This window comes from Cebus imitator, unplaced genomic scaffold (assembly GCF_001604975.1).
Source record: "Cebus imitator isolate Cc_AM_T3 unplaced genomic scaffold, Cebus_imitator-1.0 Scaffold399, whole genome shotgun sequence".
In the NCBI taxonomy this organism is placed as follows: Eukaryota; Metazoa; Chordata; class Mammalia; order Primates; family Cebidae; genus Cebus; species Cebus imitator.
The window spans coordinates 1,732,519-1,752,889 of NW_016107714.1; the positions used below are offsets into that span (position 1 = coordinate 1,732,519).

Genomic DNA, 20,371 nt, shown 5'->3' on the forward strand with positions numbered 1-20,371 from the left:
GGTGATGATAAGACGATAAGGAGAAAAAAATGGGAAAAATAGGAAGAAGGAGACGAAGTGCCGAATGTGTGCTGTGGGGAGAAGTGGGTAATGACAAAAGCAAAATTCACTGAGAAGGTTATTTATTTATACATTTATCTATTTATAAATAAATAAATAGGCATACAAAGGTGACTTTTGAGAAAAAAATGTAAAGGAAATAGAAGAGTGAAACAGGCAAATGTACTAAATATTCAAATCATTAAATTAAAATGACTAATCATTCCACTTACTCTAACAACCTTGTTAGGAGTTATTAATGAGGTCATTATTATTAATGAGATGATCTTCATTATAAACTATCATATTCTGGTCCCAATGGGTTGCTTACAAAGAGTCAAAAAAGAAATGTTAACTTCTCCAATCCAAGTGCTAAGATAGAGGGAAATAAAACATGTGTGGGAGTATGTGGTGGGTGCCTAAGCCCATTGATTCCTGGAGGGGTAGGTTGAGGAGAGATGACTCTAAGAGAGTTCTACAGACCGGGAGGGAGTCAGCCAGTCCAGAACTGAAAGGGAGAATTCTTGAAAAAGAAAACAACTGAGCAAAAGTAATGAGGTGAGAAAAAAACCTGGCAAGTGGTTTAGAATAACTGGAGCAGGGGTCTTGGTCAGGAAGAATAGGGACTAAATAAAAGCATGGAGTAGAAAAGGTCAGACATTAAAAGCCCTGATAAGCCACACAAGGACATGCAGAGTGGGATGCCACAAACCATCACCACGTCCCTTCTTCCTTGCCTGCCTCTGCTCTAGGCATGCTTTCTCCACCTCAGCACTGTTGATGAAGTCTTGGCTCCAGTAATTCTTTGTTGTAGGAGATTGTCCTGTGCATTGTAGGATGCTTCCCCACCCACTAGATGCCAGTAGCAGCCTGCACTTCTAAGCTGTGACACCCAAAAATATCTCCAGACGTCGTCAGAAGTCCTTTTGCAGAGCAAAATCACACCTGGTATGAAGCACTGATCTAAAAATTGAAAAAGCTAAAATTCTCATTTTTCCAGCCTCCCTTGCAGCTAGAAATGGCCATGTAACACAGTCCTGGCCAATGAAATATGAGAGGAGATCTACTGGAACCTCTTTCTATTTTCTGTCTTTTTTGAGCTTGAATCAGCCTGAACAACAGCAGCCATTCTACAGCCATGAGATGACAAACACAGAAGAAAAGTTTTGAGAATCACAGAGATATTGGTCCCTACATTTTTTATTGTATATATTTGAGGTGTACAACCTGATACTTTTATATACATACACATTGTTAAATAATTACCCCAGTCAAGTGAATAAACATGTTCATCATCTTCTTTTTATTTTTTGTGTGGTAAAAGCACCTAAGATCAACTCTCTTAGCAAATTTTCAGTATACAATAAAATATTTTTAACTATCATCCTCATACTGAGGAGAGAAGCTATTACTCTCCTGCCTGTTGCTTGCTGGGGAAGGGGGTAAAAGATAAAAGAGTAAAAAGCTGAAGTCAGCAGCCAGGTGATTAGCTGATCTCACTGGCTCTGCCTCAGCAGGGCCCAAAAGTTAGAAAGATAACTCCCCCTTCTGAAACTGGTGTCTATGTTATCTATAAACCTTAAGAATGAAACAAAGGAATGTTCTTCCTGTTGCCCAAGAACCTGCCCTTGGTCATATACTCCACACTTGACCAAGTCCACCCCCCTTTAGTTGCATCTGTCACCAAATGATTAACTGCCTTTGTTCAACTTCTCAAAGTTTGCTGTAACTCTTCCCCTTTCCCTCCTTCCCATGCATGCCAAATATGAATTAGCAAATCAATGAAAGACAAGACTGTAAGGTCAGATGTCCAGCCAATGGGTTATAACACAGTTTCACCTCTGCTCCCCCTTTAGAGTTGTGAGCCCTTAAAAGGGGAAAGGAGCTGCTCTTCCGGGAGCTCTGTTTTGGGGATGCAAGTCTGCCAATGCTCTAAGGCAGAATAAAGTCACTTCCTTCCTTACTCCAGTGTCTTAGGGGTTTTGTCTGTGGCTCGTCCTGCAACAATGTTGTACATTAGAACTCTAGACTTATTCATCCCACAAAGCTGCAAGTTTGTATCTTCAGACATACTTCTCCTATCCTCCTCCTTGCCCCTGGTAACTACTATTCTATTCTCTGTTTCTATGTATTCAACTTTTTTTTAGGTTTTATGTATAAGTGAGATCACATAGTACTTTTATTTCTGTCTCTGACTGGATATATAAACAAAGGAAATAAAATCAGCATCTATAGAGATAGCCACATTCCCATACTCATTGTAGCCCTAGTCACAATAGTCAAGATATGCAAAAAACCAAAGTGTCCATCAATGGCTGAATAGATTTTAAAAGCTGTGGTATATTTACAAAATGGAATATTATTCAGCCTTAACAAAGAAGAAGATACTGCCACTTGTGACAACATGGGCAAAGCTGGAATACATTATACTGAGTAAAATAAGCCAGACAGAGAAAGAAAAATACAGGCCTCTACATGTTTGTGCCAATGAGTCAATGCTAGTGACCACGTACCTCCACACTTCTTAGTCTGTGGGTAAGATAACATCTATGTGTTTAAGCCACCAAGCTGAGGTTTTCATATTTTGCAGTTGAAAACAATCCTGACTCTTAAACCACACAAATGGTTTGGATTTTATCTCAGAGATAATGAGAATCCTCTGAGGGATGCTAAAAAATAAAAAGAATTGCATCATCACATCTGCATTTTGGAAACATCATTTTGCTACAAAATACAGACTGTGAAACAAAATTGTAGAGACAGGAAGATCATGGCAAATACCATCATGATGAGGCAGGTAAAAACATGATGGGGCTTGAAGCCAGTCAATCAAAAATGGTCGGACTAAAGTGAACATGACACACTGAGAGACATTAACAGGCAAAATGAATTGACCCAAACCAGTTGGATATGGGCAGTGAAGAAGATGCATCAAAGTTCAAAAATCATATTACTGGATTAGGTGATGTCCTAGATGGGTACATAGAAGAAAGGCCATATTTAAAGAGAAGGACAATATTCTATTCTAGGCTACAGTGAATTTGAAATGCTTATTGTGCAACTAAATAGTTATTTTCAGGACACTTAGACACGAAGCTCAGGAAGTTAGAAAAGACAGGGGAGTGAAAACTGTCTAATATACATATGGTATAATTCAAAATTTAATATTTTAATAAAATAACATCCCTCTCTCACCACTCCTATTCAACATAGTATTGGAAATTCTGGCCAGGGCAATCAGGCAAGAGAAAGAAATAAAGGATATTCAAACAGGAAGAGAGGAAGTCAAATTGTCTCTGTTTGCAGATGACATGATTGTATATTTAGAAAACCCTAACATCTCAGCCAAAAATCTCCTTAAGCTGATAAGGAGATTTTAAAACTGCAGCAAAGTCTCAGGATACAAAATAAATGTGCAAAAATCACATTCCTATACACCAATAATAGAGAGTCAAATCATGAGTGAACTCCCATTCACAATTGCTACAAAGAAAATAAAATACCCAGGAATACAACTTACAAGGGATGTGAAGGACCTCTTCAAGTAGAACTGCAAACCACTACTCAAGGAAATAAGAGAAGACACAAACAAATGGAAAAACATTCCATGCTCATGGATAGGAAGAATCAATATTATGAAAATGGCCATACTGCCCCAAGTAATTTATAGATTCAATGCTATTCCCATCAAGCTACCATTGACTTTCTTCACAGAATTAGAAAAACTACTTTAAATTTCATGTGAAACCAAAAATGAGCCTGTATCGTAAAGAAAATCCTAAGCAAAAAGAACAAAGCTGGAGGCATCATGCTACCTGACTTCAAACTATACTACAAGGCTATGGTAACCAAAACAGCATGGTACTGGTACCAAATCATATATATATAGACCAATGGAACAGAACAGAAGCCTCAGAAATAATGCCACACATCTACAGCTATCTGGTCTTTGAAAAACCTGAAAATAAAAAAATAAATAATAAATTAAAAAACAAGCAATGGGGAAATAATTACCTATTTAATAAACAGTGTTGGGAAAACTGGCTAGCCATATGCAGAAAATTGAGAGTGAACCCCTTCCTTACACCTTATACAAAAATTAACTCAAGATGGATTAATGACTTAAATGTAAGACCTAAAGCCATAAAAACCCTAGAAGAAAACCTAGACAATACCATTCAGGACATAGGCATGGGCAAAGACTTTATGTCTGAAACGCCAAAAGCAAAGGCAACAAAAGCCAAAGTTGACAAATAGAATCTAATTAAACTAAAGAGCTTCCGCATAGCAAAAGAAACTATTATCAGATTGAACAGGCAACCTACAGAATGGGAGAAAAATTTTGCAATTTATCCACCTGTCAAAGGGCTAATATCCAGAATCTATAAAGAACTTAAACAAACAACAACAAAAAAAACAACCCTATCAAAAAGTGAGTAAATGATATGAACAGACACTTCTCAAAAGAAGAAATGTATGTGGCCTACAAACATATGAAAAAAAGTTCATTATTACTTGTCATTGGAGAAATGCAAATCAAAACCACAATGAGATACCAGCTCACACTAGTTAGAATGGCAATCATTAAAAAGTCAGGAAACAACAGATGCTAAAGAGAATATGGAGAAATAGGAACCCTTTTACACTGTTGGTGGGAGAGTAAATTAGTTCAACCATTGTGGAAGACAGTGTGGCAATTCCTCAAGGATCTAAAACCCCCAGAAATACCATTTGACCCAGCAATCCCATTACTGAGTATATACCCAAAGGATTATAAATCATTCTATAAAGACACACCCACACGTATGTTTACTGCAGCACTATTAACAATAGCAAAGACTTGGAACCAACCCAAATGCCCATCAGTGATAGACTGGATAAAGAAAATGTGGCACATATGTACCATGGAATACTATACAGTCACCAAAAAGTATGGGTTAATGTCCTGTGCAGGGACATGGATGAAGCTGGAAACCATCATTTTCAGCAAACTAACACAGGAACAGAAAACCAAACACACCCATAAGTGGGAGTCGAACAATGAGAACACATGCACACAGGGAGGGGAACATCACACACTGGGATCTGTTAGGGGGTGGGAGGCTAAGGAACAGATAGCATTAGGAGAAACACCTAACGTAGGTGATAGGTTGACAGGTGCAACAAACCACCATGGCACATGCATACCTATGTAACAAACCTGTAGGTTCGGCACATATATCCCAGAACTCAAAGTATAGTTAAATAAATAATAAAAAAAAATAACATTACTTATTATGAAGTAATATCAATGAATTGTAGAATATTAAAAATACAGTCAAGCAAAATAAAATTATAAGTACATATACCTGCACCCACACAATTCTGGCACTCAGTTATAATTTGTAGTAAAATGTGGTTACCTATACATATGAATATACATGAATAAATGGGATTAATGTATATGATATGTGGTAACAGGCTTTATTTACCTAGTAGCATGTCATAAATATCTTCCTATTTCAATTAATATTCACAAATGGCTGGGCATGGTGGCTCAAGCCTGTAATCCCAGCACTTTGAGAGGTTGAGATGGGTGGATCATGAGGTCAGGAGATCGACACTATCCTGGCAAACATGGTGAAACCTCGTCTCTACTAAAAATACAAAAACATTAGCCTGGTGTGGTGGCAATCTCCTTCCAGCTACTCAGGAGGCTGAGGCAGGAGAATCGCTTGAACCCTGGAGGCGGAGGTTGCAGTGAGCTGAGATCACACCACTGCACTCCAGCCTGGGTGACAGAAGGAGACTCCATCTCAAAAAAAATAAAAATTCACAAATTTTTCCTAAAATTTTTATTACATGTATTATAAGTAGTTCTGAGATGAATCAACTTCACAGTAAAATTTCTGCCTAAATCCCTAATTATTTCCTTAGGAGACATTTCCAGAATTGGGATTTCTGGCAAGTATATGTGTTTTTAAGAGATTTGATGGATATTGCCAAATATTCTCTAGAGAGGTTGTAGCAATTCACAATTCCAACAGCACAACTTGTAAGTACTCATTTCCCCATACTTTCTCCAACACTAAAATTATATACTTCACCAGTCAAGCCTTTGAGAAATGTATAAAATGAAAATGTTAATCTAATGGCAGTTTCCATTTTGCATTTTTATGCCAGAATTTGAGCTGTTTCTATTTTATTGATAATTTGTATCTTTTTTTTGGCAAACTGTTGATTCTTGTTTTTTGGCAACTTTCCTTTGGAGACACTTTTGTTGATTTGTAAGAGCTCTTCATATGTTATAAACTTTAACTCTTCTTCATTAATGTTTCATTTTTCCCTAGTTTGACACTTGTCATTTGTTTGTAGGACCCATTGTGGTAAGCAGATATTTACAATTATTGGAATGGTCAAAGTTTGAAAGGTCTGTTGTGAAGAATGGGTACAAGATGTGTGCAGAAATAAATAGATTAAAGTACAATGTGAAAAGCTCAGCTGAGATTGGAGACTATGAATTTCTAGTGGCATCCAATTGCAAATTATACTGGTCTTTGATAACTTGTGCACAGTGAGAAAGGGTCACTTTTCTTAGGTCATCTAATATGAACCCTCGCTGGATTAGAACAGGAAAGTAAAACCAGTCATTACCCAAGGAGAAATCCAATCAGAACCTCCGTCCCTTTCTTTTTACATAACATCCAGAGACCATCAGGCAAAACAAAAACAAAATATCAAATATTTTTAAAATCACTTAACCAGCAGAGGAACAGTTTGGTCATTCAAACCATTGAGCATTTTCATGTAATTTAAAATGGCTCCTTTTATATAAACAGTATTTGTTTCCAAGAAATGATCTTGAGGAGAGTCTGCTGTCTTCCTAAAGAGTACAACTTTAAACCAAAAAAGAGGTAAATATCAGACTCTCCCAGCTTACACGCCTTCTTCTGTCTCCATCTCTCCCACAGGTTACCAAACACCATAAACATCCCCCTAACAAAGAACACGTAGACGCAGAAAGTGAGCAAGATTCACACAAAGTTAGGGTTTCACCTACTAGTTTACTCAGAAGCTCCATAAAAGAATAAGGCAGTTATGTGTATTAGCAAGTATGTTGCTGAAATAAGGGACCACATGGATAGGAGAGGAGGCAATGGATGCACTGGGAGAAAATAGGAGGGGCCAGGGACCCTGTGTGGTTGAAGACCAAATAGAGCAGAATGAGAACATGAGACAGCTACAAGATTAGGACATTTTCCACAATTTTCTTCCATCATACTTTTCATCATTGCTTCCCCATTTATTTGATTTTCTTCACTAAAAACAGTAACTATTTGTAGCTTGTATATTCACCTTTGTATTTTAAATTTTCCTTGTTAATTTCACTTATAATCGGGGGGTGTCTCCCATTTCAGAATTGGTTTTCAGTCACTGAGTCTACACACTGGATCTAAATTTTATTTTAGCCACTCTGCTTTCCGTTTCCTTGCATTTTCTTTTTACCTCTGTCCATACTTACTTAAAGAAGCATTGTTTTCCTGCATCCCAAGTACTGTAGTATTTAATTCAAGTGTATGGGCAGGAAGGAGGAAGTTTGGAGGAGTGAGAAAAACAGAGCCATGTACGCTTTCAGCCTTGACAAGATCACACGACACATGGTAAACATAGGACTATTCAATGAGTTATCACTTTCTGTGGTCACAATTCAGGGTCACACTGACTGAAATGGAAAATTGCCATGTACCTCCTGGGCTGAGCCTAAGAGGTCCAAAGTCCAATACTCTGTTTGCTCCCACGCGAGACATATTTTTGCAACAGTTGATTCACAGGTGTCCTTTGGGGCTTTGGAAACTACAGGCCCTCTCTGTCAGCCCCACTTCGTTTGAGGGATAGCTTCACTATAGAGCTAAGAAAATTATCCTTCAATTGTTTGTGAAAACGATGCCTGAATTTTAAACCTCTTTTCCAGCTCTCGTGTCCTTTCTCTTCAATGTAGCCTTAAAGCACGAGCAAAGATAAGATTCCTCTAATGGGCGAGTACCTGGAGAAGGATGTCCCAGACTTCCTCAAGGGGAAAGAGAAGCTGACTGATGACCTAGGCCTTCCCTGATCCAAGAAGGCAGAGCCCTGGATCTGAGGCACAGGCAGACTATATGCTGCAGCTTGCCTAGCACGAAGCCCTAAACAGTCCTTTTTTTTTTTTTTCTTTCTGAAATCAGGTTGCACGTCATCCAAGATCCTCTCGCAAAGAGAAGCCATGAACTTCCTTGGCTCATGAAACCCTCCGCTTGGCTCAGATTTGCCACTGTAAATCATAATATCAGGTTTGCATTTCAACTCTTAGACCACCATGTGTCAACTCTGCCTAGAGAATTAGAAAGTAAACCCAGTCCTCACCCAAAGGAAATCTAATGGAAACCTAGTCCCTTTCTTTTTATGCAATATGTCCAGAGACATCAGGCAAAACAAAACAAAACAAAAACAAAAGCAAAGTATCAAGAAATTAAAAACTCATTCAAGCAACAGAGGAACAGTGTGATCATTCAAACCAGTGAGGATTTTCATTTGTTTTCAAATGGCTCTTTTTATATGAACATCTGTTTTCAAAAATGATCTTGAGAAAATCAGACATCTTACAAAAGAGTACAACTTTTACCCAAAAAAAGGGACAAATATCAGACTCTTCCATTCGTCGCATGCCTCTGTCTTCACCTCTTCTACAGCTTCATCAAATACCTCAGAAAGCCCCCAAACTCAGAACATATACACACATACCCTCTCCCACACACAGTCTCACACACTGCAGCCTATGTGGGGTTAACTGCACAGAATAACCAGACTGAGGTACTCCATCAGCCCCCTCCCTGGTCAGAGTTAATGCATAGTGACAGAAGCCAACAGTAGCCCCGGGCCACTTCAATCACTCACTTGAGCTGAAAGAAACCTAAACATTTTCTTCAAGACAAAGCTCTGAGAACCCTTCATTTTTCAAATTAGAGAATGACAAGCTTAACTCCCAACGAGGAGACCTTTCGTCTCGAAATTCAGCACAGCAGAGCAGCAGCTATGATTACATAGTGTGCCTTTCCTGAGAATAAGGACAGAGATGGCCACCCAGAAGACAGCCTTGGACCAGCCCCAGACCTCAGTCCTGGTCCAGTGGAGACCAGGCACCTACCTGAGACAAAGGAATAGGCCGCTAGGATGTTGCTGAGCAAAGCCATCTCGACGTGCTCCGGGCTGTGGCTGAGGGGCAGCCTCATGGGACATCCAGAGGGGACTTCCTGGAGGTGCTTGGCTGAATCAGCGTGGCCAGTCTACCGCTTCTCTTCTGTTTGGGAACACAAAGTGAGTGATAAGGCACATTCTGCTGTCCTAAGGCCATGTTCCAAGTAGCCTGGGCTTGAGAATAAAGAGCCAAGCATTCTTTAGAAAGACCAGCCCCAGCCAGGGGTCCACAAATATCTGAGGTCTTGTGCTCTTTGTTCAAGTGAGCTTCCTGGCTTTCAAGGAAGTAGAAACCCCTTTACATCCCTGATTTTCCTGACCCTTCTCCCTTCTCTTCTCTGTATCCTCCTAATTCCAACTTAAACAATGCCCCCTTACCTCTCCTGGAACTCTTTATATCATTCTCCCTGGTTCACCTTCAAGGCACAACCCATCAGGTTTAAATCATCATCACATTAATCACTGCATTTTAACTCCAAGCCACAGCCCTCTCCTCTTCTGCTGTGCATTACCAGGAGCCTGCACTAATGACACTTGTGTACCTTGATCAGTTTGCCTCATCCCTCAGGTCACTAAATGTGTGCCCTTGGCAGTGGTTCAGAGCTGGCTATCCCAGAACTGACATAGCAGTTCCTGTTCTAAAATACCTACAGGAATTTGGGAGCTCAAGCTGCTCCCTCCCTCTAACTCCATGACTCCACCTGTGACTGTGATGGGCCAGTCGAACACACACATGGCCCACAGACTGTCCATCCATAGAACCATCCCTTCAGGAGTCAGAACAGGGACTTGGGATCTCAGTGCTCAGCCTCTAGCTGGAGGAGCATATCCTCTCCAGAGCTGCTGCAGCTCCAGCCTGGCATTAGCATTACCCAGTTCACTCAGCAAAGGCTTTACAGAGAGGTCCTGAGCATGAAGTGGGAGAGAGGTGACAAAGACCCCAATGGCTCATTCGATGCAGCTATGAACTGAAGGCAGGGAATTGAGTCACAGGGTGCAGAGGAATGTCAGGCTTGGGGAAGGAACCTGGGCTCTCAGTGGGTCACAGAGGTGAGTAACATGGGTCACAGTTAGAGCACCTGGAGTGTGGCTGTTCCACAAGGTAAATGGAACGGGCTACAACAGAACACTCTCAGGCTGGTAGATTTCATCAGGCTTCAGGAAAGAGCAAAGCAAGAAAACACCAACCAACTCACAGTTAGGAAAAACAACCACAAAGTTATTGGAGCAGCCAGAGGCTCAAGAATGACAAGGAATGTGAGCACCAGGAGCTTTGAAAAGAGACTGGCTGCTGTTAATGGCCCCCTGAGCCAGAACACAGTGCCTCCTTCAACAGCCATTTGAGTTCCTAAAAGGTGACAAATGGATGCTACTGGTGAATGGTTGGAACCATCACCCTGAGTTCAGAGGCTATTCCACAGATCTAAGGACTTCAAGACCCAGGAAAAGAGTGAAGCTACTGGAATATGACTGGGGGTGTAGTGAGCCATGTCTATTTCAAATCCACTCCCTCCTTCCTATCTCCACTAATGCTACCAGAGTGCAAGTCTTATCATTTTATTTCTGGGAGTTTTGCAATGATCTCCTACTTGGACTTTCTGCTGATACCTTCTTCCTGCTCAATGTAGCATCCATCCTTAACAGGGTCATTTTTCTATATTACAGATATGATCACAGCATTCCACAATCCAACTCTAATGAATTTCCATTGACCTTAATATAATGCCCATCCACTTTCATAATATCTGACCCCTGCCTTACCTCCTAATGTATCTCCTATCCAAACTGACACTCAAACACATATATACACACAGATAATAAGAATGCTTAGTTCTTTTAGTTCCCACATGTAGAGCACGATCTTTCATCTTCTCATGCTTTTGGTCACACTCTTCCTTTTGCCTAAATGCCCCCCTTCTCTTCATCTATCTGGCAAATGTTCCCTATAAGAAAGAATTCAGAAGTTTTACGGCAGTCTCAAAATCTCAATGACGTTTTTTTGCAGAAATAGAAAAATACATACTGAAATTCATATGGAATCTCAGGGGACCCCAAATAGTCAAAACAATCTTGAGAATTAACAAAGTTAGACATCTGACTCTTCCTGACTTCAAAACTTTTTGTAAATCTATAGTAATCAAAACAGTGTAGGACTAGCATATAAAAACAGACATGTAGCATAATGGAATAGAATAGAACATCCAAAAATAAACCCTTATGTATATGTTCAAATTATTTTTGCAAGGGTGCCAAGACCATCCAATGGGAAAAGATTGCCTTTTCAGCAAACAGTGTTGGAAAAACTGAATATTCATGTGCAAAAGGATGAAGTTAGACCCTTACCTTATACTATATAAAAAATTAACTCAAAATGTATCAAAGACCTAAGTGTAACAGCTAAAAATTTTAGAAGAAAACATAGGAGAGTAAAGATTCATGACATAGAATTTGACAGTGACTTTTTGGATATGACACCAAAAGCACAGGCCACAAGAGTTTTAAAAAAATGTACTCTATTAAAATTAAAAACTTCCATGCATCGCAGGGTACAACAGAGTGAAAAGGCAACCCAAAAAATGGGAGAAAATATTTGCAAATAATATATCTCATAAAGGGTTAATAACCAGACTACTACCTCTCCTAATTCCTAATATCAGAACTCCTATAACTCAACACCTAAAAACAAAGAGTTTATTTAAAAATGGGCAACAAACTTGAAGCAACATTTCTCCAAAGATATACAAGTGGCCAACAGGCACATGAAAAGATGCTCCATGTAAGTAAGCATTAATGAAATCAAAATCAAAACCACAGTGAAACATCACCTCATACCCGTTAGGATAGCTACTATCAAAAATTAGAAAATAAGTACTGGAACTCTGTGCACTATTGATGGGAAGGTAAAACTGGGCAACCACTATGGGAAATAGTATGAATATTTCTTAGAAAATGTTTAAACATGATCATCCTATGACCCGGCAACTCCACTTCTGGGTATATACTCAAAGGAGTTTAAAGCAGAGACTTGAACAGAATTTGTACACCAATGTTCAGAGCTGCATTATTCACAATAGCCAAAAGGTGGAAGTAACCCAAATGTCCATCCACGGATGGATGAATAAAGAAAAAGTTGTACATACATACAAGGCAATATTACGCAGAGCCTTTAAAAGGAAGGCAAAAACATGGATGAAACTTGAGGACATTAGGCTTAGTGAAATAAGCCAGGCAAAAAGGACAGATATTATATGACTCCACATGTTTGAATCACCTAGAGTGGTCATATTGATAGAGACAGAAAGTAGAGTAGTGGTTGTCAGGAGCAGGGGCAGGGAAGGGAGGAAAGAGAATTATTGCGCAGGGCACAGAGTACAAAGTTTCTGTTTTGCAAGATGAAAGAATTCTGGGGATGGATGATGGTGATGGTTGTGAAATAATGTAAATATACTTAGCGCCACTGAACTGCACACTTAAAAAATAATTTAAGATGATGAATTTTGTTATGTCTATTTACCACAATTTAAAATTTGTATTGGTGAGGTAAAACTGAATTTTGAAGGTTGCTTTATTTAAAGAATCTTGCAATCAGGTTTTGGTTTTAAGTTAATAAGAATGATGGCAGAGTTATCTTTTAGTGGTATTAATTTGAAGTCAATAAAATCCTAATTCATATCACATTTGAATATGGCTTAATTTTAAGTAAGAGATGTTGTTGTACTTATTTTTAAAAATTGGATTGTAAATAAGTATAATCTATCATATTTATAGATAAACAGGAAAAAGATGATATCAGTAGACAGAAGAATGTATTTGTGTAAAATTTAATAAAAATTCATGATTTAACCAAAGGAAAGACTTATTACAGTGAAGCCCTCTATGAATCTTCCAAATGCCTTTCTTTGGCTATCAAAGTGTCCAAATATTCCTCTAATATTGTGCCGATGATATTGCAATTAGAACTGAGTGTTCCCTGGTATATACACCCCATACAGGAGACTATCTCATTACATAGTGTTCAGGGGGTAATAATCTCATTATCCCTTTAGCTACCTGGGGAGAGGTGTGCTGTCAGGATCAGAGAAGTTTCTGGTAAGAACAGTTCATCCCTGATGATGTTGGCATCAGCCAGTAGAGGTTCTAAAACTTGCTTAGCCCCAGCTGGCTTCTCAGACACTGAAAGAAAAAAGCAGCAGCACAAAAACCATCACATACCCAGGAGATCACATCATACCTTAGACCTAGTGTGTGTGTGTGTGTGTGTGTGTGTGTGTGTGTGTGCGAACCCAGCAGAGAAGCTTTGGTGGGTAGTGTCTGGATGCTCAGAAGGATTAATACCATTTCCAGAGAGGATAAAGCCCATTGACAGAGTTTAATCTGGAATTTAGACTAGACAGCCAGATAAACCAACCCCCCAAGGTCACAGCAGAAAGGATGCAAGAGCTAAAAGGTCAAAGAAACATGCTTCCTCTCTACTCCTGTCAGCCAAAATCCACAAAACAGCTAGTGTGGGATGTGCCAATCTGGTCCCTCATAAGTGAAGATTGCAGGCCAGCCTCTCTGTAACAGGAAGGGAGGGAATTCTGTTTCCTTCTAGCAATGCCCAGATAGGCCATGAAATGAAGTCTCACACAGCTCTACAGGCACTAGAATCCTGGAAATGCTGATATGTAGATTCCTACAGCCTGTGCCCGCCATGAAGCTTCAAGACCTCTGCTCAGCCCAGCTAGGAAAGCTCTACTCTGTATCCAGCTTCACACAGAAGCCTGCAGGAAGAATGAAATCAGTCATGGAGCTCCAAGCACCGAGCTGTCCCCACTTCACATGTGCATACTCATTCATTCATCATCAACACACCCTGCCAACTGTTGCAGCTTCTGACTTCTGCTTACTGATGACTTTATAGAGACACATCTCAGCTGCCTTTTCCCCAAAAAGGATTTGTGGCACCTCTGTATGTTAGTTTTACAGGCCAAGAAAATAAGGGCAAGAAAGTAAAGGAAACTTGAAGCATGGGAACGGTAACTGTCTACAGACTCATGTACCAAAGTGCAGAAGCCTAACTTTGAGGCCCATTGACCTTCCACTCTACACTTGTGAAAACCATCAGGGACTGACCCTAGGACAGTCACACGGAGTCTGAAGAGCAAAATCTCAAATGGAAAAACAGTCCTCATATCACCAGCTGGGGCAAGGATACACATGGCCCAGAGAAATAACTGAGCCGAGAGAAACCCTGATTTTCTTTGTAGGGCTGATAAGCACCTAAGTATGACACATCTAACATGCCAGCCTGCCAGCCACTTGGCTTCCATTGCCCCACCAATTTTGCCCTGACACTCATTCACAGCAAATCATTTCCAGAGACACATCCTGGACCTTGTCATCACCTGGAAAGGATTTACCTCTGAATTCTGGGCTGTGAACTCCTTAATGGCAGAGACCATGCCTTAATTCTTATCTTTATTCTCAGAGTTTCCCACAATAAATGGGAAGAGCTAGTTCTCAGGGGCTGTTTGCTGGATGAATAGACTCACACTGAGAAATCTCACTGTCCAATCAGAACCTCTATCCTACTTCTGTGATATGGTTTGTCTGTGTCCCCACCCAAATTTCATCTTATAATTTCTATAATCGGAAAGTGTCCTGGGAGGGACCCAGTAGGGGGTAATTGAATCATGGGACAGTTACTCTCATGCTTCTGTTCTCCTGATAGTGAGTGAGTTCTCATGAGATCTGATTGTTTTATAAGGGTTGGTTCCCACTTTTGCTCAGCACTTCTCCTTGATGCTTCCATGTGAAGAAGGACGTGTTTGCTTCCCTTTCCACCATGATTGCAAGTTTCCTAAGGCTTCCCATGCCATAAAGAGCTGTGAGTTAATTAAACCTCTTTTCTTTATAAATTGCCCAGTCACAGGTATATCTTTATTAGCAATGTGACAATACTGCTATATACTCTCAGTACCTGAATCAAAGTAGATGTGCTCCCCAAGCTCTCTGAGCTTCTATCTTCTCATCCCCTCCATGCTCATTCAGTTTATCACTCTTATCCTAGATACACCTTTTCTCTGCACAGCCTGGCTATTACAACTATACCACACGCTGCTCTCACCAGGACCCTTCTGCTGCCCTCTCCCTACCCTCAAGCCTAACTTTCAAAGCACTCCAGCCCTCATCTGCCTGCTCTCCTCCTTATAGGCTAGTGCTTCTGAAGAAGTATAATTACATTGCAAATGCCAGGTTTACAAACTCAATCAATTGAGGCCCCCAGTACTGCTAGGAAAGCCTACATGTATATCCCTGACATCTTACTTTCTTTCTCATTCCCGAGAGAAAATATATCAAATCTCTACCTCTTCTTTCAATCTCATTTCTCCGTTCTCATCTCTCTCAATCTTCTCAGCCTTCCAGAGAAATAGAGGGCACCCTACATGAACTCTAACTTCCGTCCCTTCCGTCTCATTCTGACCTTCCTTCCTCCTATCTCTAAGGAGTTCTCACCTGTCCTTTCAATTAAATTATTTCCTCCTTCTTCCTACAGGACACGGTTACATTAATGAATGACTCTTCTTTCACTTTCCCTTTTCTGGCTGATCTCCATCTCTCTATATAAATGGGTAGGCAGATGGATGGATGAATAGATAGGTAAATAGATAAATAGATAATATATAGAGAGAGATTACATTATATGTATAATTCTCTCTCAAAATTTCAGTCATCCACTTTCTCCTCACCTTCTTGCCCCATATATAAATGCATATCTAAACACACATACATATATACATTCTATACTTATATACAATGTGTATATGTATATATGCATGTGTGTATATATGTATATGTACATGTATATCTATTGTTCTTTCTCAAACATTTGCTCATTCTTTTCCAGTCACCCTCTCAATCTCTCTATCTTTTGATCTACTGGCCTTATTTCCTTTTAGCTACTATAAACTCACTTAATTTCCCCCACCCTTAAACAATCTTCCCTTTGCTCAGCCTCTGCTGTAGTTTCTTACCACCCATTCTACTTCCCTTCACAGCCATATATCTTCATAGGAACTTATACTTCTTCTTTCCATTTCTTCCATCAGTCCATCCTTAGCCTAAAATATCTGGGTTCATATCCATCCTCTCTACCAAAACATTCTTGGTAAGGTGGCCACAGTAAAACGATCAGGTCTGTGCTTCTCACGATTGCTCCAGGATGGAGACTATGAGCTCCTGGCTATTGAGGGGGGTCTTGTGTCCCATCCTTCTGCATTTGTGGTAGCTAGTACAGTTCCTGGCACATAAGTGCTTTAAAACAAATTCTGTCTCAGTGGTGGAAGTCAAGGTGTGTGGCGCTAAGATTGTCAGAAGTGAGCCTTAAAACAGAATGAACGATGTCATCAATGTCACTGATACAACTCCTAAGACCTCAAGAAAGATCTTTGTCTTGATTTGAACATAAGAGAACCAGGGTTAAGGAATGATATGGTCCTAGACAAGACTCACATAGTGGTGGCCACAGACCACAGGAATCCCAATGTTGTTACAGCAGGGCTCTAACACAGAGCCTGAGGCCTTCACTTAGCACTATGCAGAGGTCAGTAACAAGGATGGTTCACAAAAAGTTTCTAACTTTAACACACCATGATGCTGTTTAGTCTGAAGGGCTGCCTACCGTCCTATCCCAGGGCAGAACCTGTTTGTCTTAAATCAAAAAATATTTATTAAGTCCCATTAGAACTGTTTATTTAGCAAGCAGTCTTCAGCTACTAAGGAACTGAGAATTCTCTGAAGGAAGATCCACATCTTAATTACCTCTGTGCCCAATGATTGATTCATGGTGCTTCCTCTGAATGAATAAATCCAGAAATAAGCAAATGTGGTCAGCAAGAAAGATTTACAATCTAGCTACCTATATTGCAAACAGAATCAAGTGTAAATGCAACGTAAATTAAGTGGAGAGTTGGGAAAAGAATAAATAATTTCAATAATAAGGTAGCAATGGGGAGGACCCATAATGACTTCACAGAGAGGTAACATTCAAATTGAATGTTGAGATACTGCATATTAACTTAACTACTGAGTATTAATTTAATAATGAATTATACTAATAGCCCACATTTATGAAGACCTTCCTCTTCAAACAGGCAATTTGCTAAGTGCTATTTAATTTACGTTTCATAACAATCCTACAAGGCAAATGCTATTATCCTCGTTTTTCAGGTAGGAAAACTGAGACATGGAGAGGTAAACTTGCCCAAGATCACCTAGCTAGAAAATAAGAAAGTTGGAATTTAAGCATAGGCAGTCCAACTCCAGTGCTCTTAACTTTAATCTGTACTTTGCTAGAGTAAAGAAAAGCACTGGAAACAGAAGGAGGAGCAGGAACTAAAGTACACAGTACATCTTTAGCCCAGGAGCAAACAGACAGGCAGAGAAACTGAACAGAAGTCAAAGTTGCAAAGGCAAAGTTGGAATTGTATTTTGGTGGATCTTCAGTGCCTTACAGAGGTTGGGCTTTATATTATGGACAGTAAGTAATATTAACAGGAGAGTGACATGGTCAGTTCTGCTTTGTAGGAAGAAAACACTGGCAGAAGTGTGGAGGATGTGTTAGAGAAGCCAGAGACGGTCTGAAAGACTTACTAGGAGTCCAACTCAGTAGTCCAGGAAAAAGATGGTGCACACCGGAAACCAAGGGGATGAAGTAGCTGAAGAAGCCAGCAACCCAGAAACCCAGCACAGCCAGTGCAGAAAAACAGACTCCCAACAAATACCTGCTCTGTCTAGCCAGAGGACCAGGAAAGGAATGGTCTGGCAAGACAGAAAACTCTTAGATAATAGCCACTCTACTTCAGCCAAACACCATTTAAAAAAACAAAAAAATGTATGGCCTCACCCATACCCATATCAGCAAAGCCTTAGTGGATAGCCTAGACTTTCACCCTCAAGAGACTATAACAAGAAACTCTAACACCCTTGCCTGAGTGATGTCAGAGGAGGCCCAATGGTAGAGATGACACTTTCATCTGAGACAGCTAGTAATGAGCCACCTTCCCTGGCAATAACAGTAGGGACTACATGAGAAGCCTGGACATCTGACCCCTCCTAGAAGTAACTAGATACTCTTCCCCCTCTCTACTGGGGTAGGAGAGGCAGCCTAGTCAGGACTTTCATCACCACAAGTGGTTACAAGCCCCACATTGGTGGAGACCACATGGGATCCAGAACTCCCATCCCCATCCAGCAGTAATGATCAATTGACGCCTACACTAAGATGACAGGAATAATAGAATTATCTGGCAAAGATTTTTAGACAACCATGATTTTAAAAATACTTCAGCAAGCAATTATACACATGTTTAAAACAAAGAAATTAAAAGCCTCAGCAAAGAAATAAAAGTTCTCAGCAAATAAATAGAAGATATATTTAAAAAGCAGAATTTTATAATTAAAAAATACAATAATGTGTAATATGTGGAGACTCACATCTGATCTTTTGCTCCAAGAACCACCACAGGAACATACTAGGGAAACTGAAAGAATTCACAGACCCTATGAAACAAGTGGCTTGCCACTGCAAACTCCATGAAACGGCCAAAAAAACGGTGCCCAAAGTATGAGAGGACGAAAATCTGCTGCTGAACACACATTCTCACTGGGGAACCTGGAAATCTAGATCATGGAAGAAGGGTTTAACTTTACCTAGACTTGAAATGAATTTAGAGAGCTAAGCAAAATATGAAAGAAAAGAAGCAGCAGGAAGTGCCTGTAGGCACTCCTGGTCCCCAGGAAAGCCCAGAGAAGCCATTTCTGACTTTATCTCACAGGGTTCCTTGGGGAAGGCAGCCAGTGGAATTGGGGAAGGGCCACAGGGAGAAGGAGACTCCCAGCTGAACTTTGTAATAATTTTGATCAAGTACAAATTTTCCTGGGCAGAATCTAGGGGGTGGAGACAAATGGGAAGTGCAGACATGAGCTCAGAACCTGCAGCAGTCAGGGAGGAGTGAGGCCTGAAAGCCCTGCTTGCTTTCTCAGCAGGGAGGCTTGTAGCCTGGGCAAGATCTCAGCCCTGTGCATCAAAGGTCTATATATAACTTCAACTCTGTTGGCTGTTGGCAGGAGTGAGACGGGCCTTGCTGGCTGTGTGAGAGCTGGGTATGGTCTGTTACTGCTGGCTTTCCCCCACTTCCCTGGCAATCTGTATAAAGCAGTAGAAGCAGCCATAATCCCCCTTGGAACATAACTCCATTGGTCTGAGAACCACTGCCCCATCTCCTCCAGTGGTCTCAGCAAGCACCACCCAAGAAGAGTCTGAGCTCAGACATACCTAGCCCTACTCCCACCTGATGGTCTTTTTCTACCTGCCTTGGTAGCTGAAGACAAAAGACAAAAACTTGTGGAAACTCCATAGTCCCACCCATTGCCTGAGAAACCTGAAACCAGGTGACCTTAGGGCAAACTTGCATCTCCCAATACTACTGAAGCTGATGCTCTCTTGAAAGTATCACCTCCTAGCTGGAGGGCAACCAACTCAAGCCATTACAGCAACTTATGACAGAACAACCCTGCTCCAAGAAAGGAGAAAACAACAGCTAATTTTACCACCGGTAGAGGTCCTGAGTCTATGTGACAACTTCACTATAAGCATAAGCAGCATTTATGAAAATCAATCCACTAAACCAAACTACATCAAGGACTCTCACAGAATCCACATCATTCTCCTGCTGCCTCCACCAGAACAGGTGCTGGTATCCATGGCTAAGAGACCTGAAGATAGATCACATCACGGGACTCTTTGAAGACACTCCCGAATACCAGCCTGAAGCACAGTAGCTCAGCTAACCCTGACCCTAATCTTAACCTTGAATGTATATGCACCTAAAAATGGAAACCCCAAATTTATAAAACAATTACCACTTGACCTATGAAATGAGATAGACAGCAACACAATAATTGTGGGGGACTTCAATACCCCACTGACAGCGCTAGACAGGTCATCAAGACAGAATGTCAACAAAGAAACAATGGGTTTAAACTACACCCTAGAACAAATGGACTTAACAGATATTTACAGAATATTTTGCCCAACAACAGCAGAATATACATTCTATTCATCAGCACATGAAACATT

General features: G+C 40.4%; 1 protein-coding gene across 6 annotated transcripts in view; it reads right to left on the minus strand.

Moving 5' to 3' along the window:
- Nucleotides 1-20,371, minus strand: part of EVA1A (eva-1 homolog A, regulator of programmed cell death) — a 74,761-nt gene that overhangs the window by 20,809 nt on the left and 33,581 nt on the right. For 3 of the 6 annotated variants that reach the window (XM_017508785.2, XM_037731429.1, XM_017508788.2), the window contains exon 2: nt 9,200-9,352. In XM_017508785.2, coding sequence (XP_017364274.1) covers nt 9,200-9,284 — 85 coding nt within the window. In that variant the 5' untranslated portion in view covers nt 9,285-9,352. Of the gene's footprint in view, nt 1-9,199; nt 9,353-9,627; nt 9,764-13,299; nt 13,423-20,371 lie in introns of those variants that run through there. The other 3 variants (XM_037731428.1, XM_017508784.2, XM_017508786.2) reach the window with 2 other exon arrangements.